The sequence below is a fragment of the Schistocerca piceifrons genome, chromosome X, assembly GCF_021461385.2.
Source record: "Schistocerca piceifrons isolate TAMUIC-IGC-003096 chromosome X, iqSchPice1.1, whole genome shotgun sequence".
Taxonomy (NCBI): domain Eukaryota; kingdom Metazoa; phylum Arthropoda; class Insecta; order Orthoptera; family Acrididae; genus Schistocerca; species Schistocerca piceifrons.
In genome coordinates this window covers 433,111,504-433,117,503 of record NC_060149.1, presented here as the reverse complement: position 1 = coordinate 433,117,503, position 6,000 = coordinate 433,111,504, and the positions used below count along the sequence as shown (strand labels likewise).

Here is a 6,000-nt window from a genome sequence, read left to right as displayed (position 1 = left end):
ATAGTATCTCTGGAAAGGTTATATAGTTAATGCACCTTCGACTCACAGTTAATGATAAGGGTAAGGTGTTTGTGCCAAATCTTCGATGCAACATTGTCTTGAAACGGCCTACTGAAAATTATAATACAAAACAGCTTAATACGCCAAAACGAATAATGCTTTTGTCGCATCGAGTCAAAGACGGTACTAGTATGATGTAAAAGTCTGTGGCCCAAAACGGAAGCGGTATAATTCTGCCGTTGCGTATATTAGCGTGACGTGACGCCCAATGTGAATTGGCCTTTCAAGACTCTGTCCTGCACAACCACGCGAGTTTATTAGGAAGGTTCTTCGCCATGTACTCTATGACCCCATGAAGACTAGTGTCTGTGTGCAGAACAATTTTTTTTAATTTTTTTATCCGCTCTGATGACTAAAATTCTTAGTAATGCCAGAGGTAATTTTACCGTAGTTCATACGTTGGCTACCCTGTCATATCAGCTGGCGGTGACATTTGTTTGTGATGGAGGTGTAATGTTGTTGTTTGGTTCGTATGTACAGAACCCGATGAATGTGTCATTTTGTTCCGAAATATGAGTGTGAAAGCATTTGAGTGTACCTCTGTCATAGACTCCTTTCACGGCCCGGGAGACAGCGAAATTTCAAAGGTAGTGTGTCTGCAATCTGTCTGTCAGTATGGTAGAAATTTCAAAATGCTGTAAGAAACATTGTTCTTAATCAGGAGAGGGGCGATTGCTACAGTTAATGCAGTTTTTAGTTTGAAACAGCCATTAGTGTATGCGGTTACTGTTCATTCAGAATACGCTTCAGCTGATTCCATTTGGAGATGTGAAAAATTTCTGCGTCTTTCGCTGCAGCTTTTGTAGTACACGGCCTTAAAATTAGTCTACAAGCCATGTATGGAAACCTTTCTCACGAAATTGATAGTATTTGTTTATAAATGTATTACCTCATTAAGGTGAAGAGAAGTTAACCGATTTAGGTGGTAAAGTCGTGAAGTTCTGACGCATAGATATATATTGTGTTTATGTATATTTTGAGCAACTTCTTTTTGTTGTATTAAGTTGACAGTTCCTATAACATTGTTGAGGTGATCCCTGGATTAGTAAATAAAACCTATTTTTTGACTTCCACCTTCCTGTCCTAATTCTTATTTTCTTAGCTCTCCTTAGTCACTTGAAGCAAGTGCTAAGGTGCCACTTCAGTTATTTTCCTTAATGATCAAACTTGAATATCACATCTTCAGTAATACTGCTGAGTGTGTAAATTTACTAGGATAGATATTAAGTGGAGAGGTTGTTCTCTTTATAAATTTGTCCACCCATGGGTAAATAATTAGGTGTTAGAACCTTAACAGAAATGTACCATGGAAAAATATTAAAAGTGCAGAATTTTGCTGCGCTATTGTTCCATAAATGGAATGAACACACAATTGCTAAGCTGGTAATGGCTGTTACATTATCCCTAAAATTAGAAAAATCAAAAGAGGAAAGCAATTTCTGGGCTTAGCAAACAATGCTATACTGTGCTGGTGGATGTCTCAACGTAGCAGGGTTATTTAATGTCAAATTAACAAGTGCTACAACCTGACCCTCTTAAATTTATTTTATGTTAAATATGTGGGTAGTATTAGTAGATGGTAAACAAACCAGTTGAATTTTTGAATTGCAGAACTGTATTGATTCGTTCACAACTTCTAATCAAGCTATAACAGTGAAACTGAGCTCATGCAAAAGTTCTGTTAAAGAGCTTTCATATTATATAAAACGTAATTGGTCGAATATAACTATACAGTTTTTTGTAAAAACATCATTTGAATTTACTGAATTTTGAAAAACTGTGTTTTTAAAATTCTCAAGTATATGTGAAATATACTGTTTTCCACCACATGTCCAGAAAGCCTCAACTTTCAATGAGCATGGGATCACTATCAAAAGTAATTTTATATTTGTTATGATTCTGTTAAATGTCAGTTATTTTACTACCCATAACAATTTTACAAATTCATAGTTGGATTTATTACTTTTGCTACAAAATTGTTCTTTTCATAGAAATAACTGTCTTTTAATGTGTAGCACTAGCTAAATTAATAACTCAAAATTAATAAATGGACCTACATATTTAAAATATATATTCTAATATGAGCAAAAAAAAAAAGGAGGCTGTATACAAAAGCCTAGTAAAGGAAAGGGTTTGGTGAAGGCCAACAGTGTTTTGTCGTCTCCCACACAAGAACCTGGCAAGACTCTTAGACAATGTTTGTTTGTTTGTTTGTTTTACTCAACAAAAGTTCAAACTTGTGTGGATTGGGTGTAACATTCCTCTGCTCACAGAAGAATGATACTCCAATAAGACCTTACAAAGATGGCATTGCAAGAGGTGTGTGTAACCTTTCATTGCATGTTTGCCACATTTTGATGAATGTTGGTTCTGTCCAGGAACAGAAACACTTAAAAAGTCTTGTAAAGACTTGTTAGATGCTGGTAACAGCCAGATAACATACAAACAATGGGTCTCTATTGATTGTACATCTCTATAAACCATCAAAAAATCATCAGATGACTTCTTTTTAGAAATTAAAATGATTTACACGGCTTTTCTTTGTGGTCAGTCAGCAATCAACCCCCCAAAAATATTGAAAAATGAACTTACAGAACATGAGTTCTTGGGTTACCATTGGCCCAACACACAAGCAACAATTCATACCTTTGTAGCTTATTACAAAGATGGCGACAAACTAGAGCGTGTCTTATCGTGTCTGAATGCCTCACACGACGCTTGCTTTGCCTGTGTTCCAGTCATACTTGATCGACTTTGAGCAACCAAATTTAACAGATAACCAAGTAAAATATATCACTTCACTGGCGGAGTGTCAGTTCCATATGAACATAGAAATAAATTCATCAACCTAAGTTGTTCTAAAGACTTCCACGTTAAAGCCCAGTGGCACTTTCAGCCACCTCTTGTGGTAATGGAGCTAATTGTGATGGTGGTGGAACAGTCAAGTGACTGGCTGCCCAAGCAAGTCTGCAACACCCATACACTGATCAAATCATGACACCCAAACAGCTTTTATTTTTTAATCCAACGCTGGTAAGGCAAATACAGTTTTTTCACCTGTTAAAGCTATTTATTTTGATGTCCGTGTAGATATATGTGATAACACACAGCTGAAGAGAATTAAACCTAATATTTAAAACAAATTAATTTTTGAAATTGTTTTACAGCACAATCTTAAACATAAAATTACTTTTAATAGTGATCGCATACTCGTGCCAAGATGAAAGTTTCAGAATATGTGGAGAAAAACAGTATCTTTCACACATATTTTTCTTTGAGAATTTTAAAAATCCAGCTTTTAAAAGTTAAATAATGATGTATTTATTTAAGAAGTGTATATTTATATACAACTAATTATATTTTATCATATGAGAGCCATTTAAAAGAGCTTTTAAGTGAACTGTTTCATTGTTCTAGCTTAATTAGAAAAGAAGTTATAAACAAACCAATAATGTTGCGCAAGTCAAAATGTCGATTGTTTTTACATTTTTGAACACCCATTACTCAGTTACCGTTAATCACAAAAATGTGAAAAAAATTGTTGTGTTACTATTTATGAACGCTACATGGACATTTAATTTCAAATAAATCCAAGAGGGTAAGGTTGAAAATCACACTTTCATTTACGGTATTGATTTGATATAGACGTGAAGAACTGACAAATGGTTCACATCACTAACAACACGTAAACATTTGCAAAATAAAATTCAATGACCTAACGGAAATAGGGGTTTTGTGCATGGAAATGTATTTGCTATTAACATCTTCAAAAATATTTGGTGACTTATAAAATTGGACTGAAGTGGGAAAATTCAGGGTTGTAGATGTAACTATAGAATGTGTGATGTATATAAGAGGTATGTCACTACATATTCATTATTTTTCCAACTCACAATTAACATTCCCCTTGCAACCTCACTTAGACTGTGGACTAAACAACTGTTCAGTCTGTTGTGACAGCCTCACAAAATTAAAATATGTTAGTCTAGTTACAACACAATCCAAAATATTGTTCCTATCAGTGGATTGCCATCTCCACTAGACATATGTGGGTCTAGTAAACCACCATCTAAGCCACCAGACACAAGAAATGCTATTTTTAAACAAAACATAGAAACAAGAAGGTCCCAGATGCCATCTGTGTAATACATGACACTGAAATTTAAACAATTTACGAAGGGCTTTAATTGTTCACTAAACTCATTGATTATTTTCAAAACGAGTAGCCTATATGACAGCATGGGCTACACACGCTCTTTCTCATCAACAACCACCCAAGTATGACATCACTCTTTCCATACACTCATCAGTTTTCTACATTAACACAAAACTGACACTTTGCGATGGAAAGGTGCCAAACGGATGCAAATACTGAAATCTTTCAGATTCAAGTGGATGAACTTCCAGGGGACATTACAGCCAACAGTGCCATATGACATTTCCATTTCCATGCTTCAACCATAGCAGCTATGTACTGTATAGTGAAATCTTAGTTGCAGTGAACATTGGTCCCTTCAGTGATAAGAGGCTTTTGTAAACCAAGAATCCAAATATTTACTGCCACCGTTGTAAGAAAAGATGACAAAACTTTTTTTTTTTTACCCAGTGCTTCTGCAGTTTGTAACTAATTGACGTCTCCATTATTTGATAATGAATATTCCAGAATGGAAACAGAAAACAAAATTGAGGGAGGACAGCCCTTTATCTGCAGTTGGCTGGTGGGTGGTGATGCACAGAAAACACCTTGTAGTAACTGCGGGATTAACAGCTCATTCAAGATACAGTGATATTTGCTGAGGTGATATGTGTGCGCTATGCACTGCCTGTCAGTCAAGTGTGGGTGAGCAGTTTCCTACTAATCATCCATTCAATTTTTTAACTATACATTGTCATACCAAACAATCTACTAAGTTAATAGAATAGAAATTTAGAGCATAATTTGTATCTAACATTGCACCACAGTGCATGTGCGTGCACCCCCACACAGTCAATGTAGAGTATGCCCAATTGCTACTCACTATATAGCAGAGATGCTGAGTAACAGATAGGCACAACAAAAAGACTGTCTCAGATAAGTTTTCGGCCAGCAAGGCCTTCGTCAAAAACAAACACACACACACACACACACACACACACACACACACACACACACACACACACACACACACACGGCCAGCAAGGCCTTCGTCAAAAACACACAAACACACACACACACACAAAACAAAAAACAAAAACTGCAGCCTCTGGTAACTGAAGCCATACTGCGCCAGCACATGATGAGAGGAGCGACGGGGTGGGGGTAAGGAGGAGGCTGTGGTGGAAGGGGGAGGAATAGTAGGGTAGGGGTGGGGGACAGTGAAGTGCTGCTGGGGAGTGCACAGGGATGACATGAAGAGAGGCTAGGGCAGCTATGTGCAGTCGGGAAGTTGGACGGAGAAGTGGGGGGCGGTGGGGGTTGCAGAAAAGGAGAGAAGTAAAAAGATTGGATGCGATGGTGGAATGAAAGCTGTGTATTGCTGGAATGGGAACAGGGAAGGGGCTGGATGAGTGAGGACAATCACTAACAGAGGTTGAGGCCAGGAGGGTTATGGGAACAGCGGATATATTGCAGGGAAAGTTTCCACCTGCGCAATTCAGAAAAGCTGATTTTTGTGGGAAGGATTCATATGGCACAGGCTGTGAAGCAGTCATTGAAATGAAGGATGTTGTGTTGGGTAGGATGTTCAGCAACAGGGTGGTCCACTTGTTTCTTGGCCACAGCTTGTTGGTTATCGTGCCCACATAGAATACAGCACAGTGGTTGCAGCTTAGCTTGTAGATCACATGATTGGTTTCACAGGTAGCCCTCCCTTCGATGGGATAGGTGATGTTTGTGAGTAGACTGGAGGAGGTAGTTGGGGGAGGATGTATGGGACGGAGCTTGCATCTAGGTCTATTGCA

General features: G+C 37.7%; 1 protein-coding gene across 1 annotated transcript in view; it reads left to right on the top strand.

Moving 5' to 3' along the window:
* The first annotated feature begins 483 nt into the window (after nt 1–483).
* LOC124721639 (transforming growth factor-beta receptor-associated protein 1-like) overlaps nt 484–6,000 on the top strand; it is a 162,915-nt gene continuing 157,398 nt past the window's right edge. The window contains exon 1 of the mRNA XM_047246702.1: nt 484–647. Coding sequence (XP_047102658.1) covers nt 573–647 — 75 coding nt within the window. The 5' untranslated portion in view covers nt 484–572. The remainder of the gene's footprint in view (nt 648–6,000) is intronic.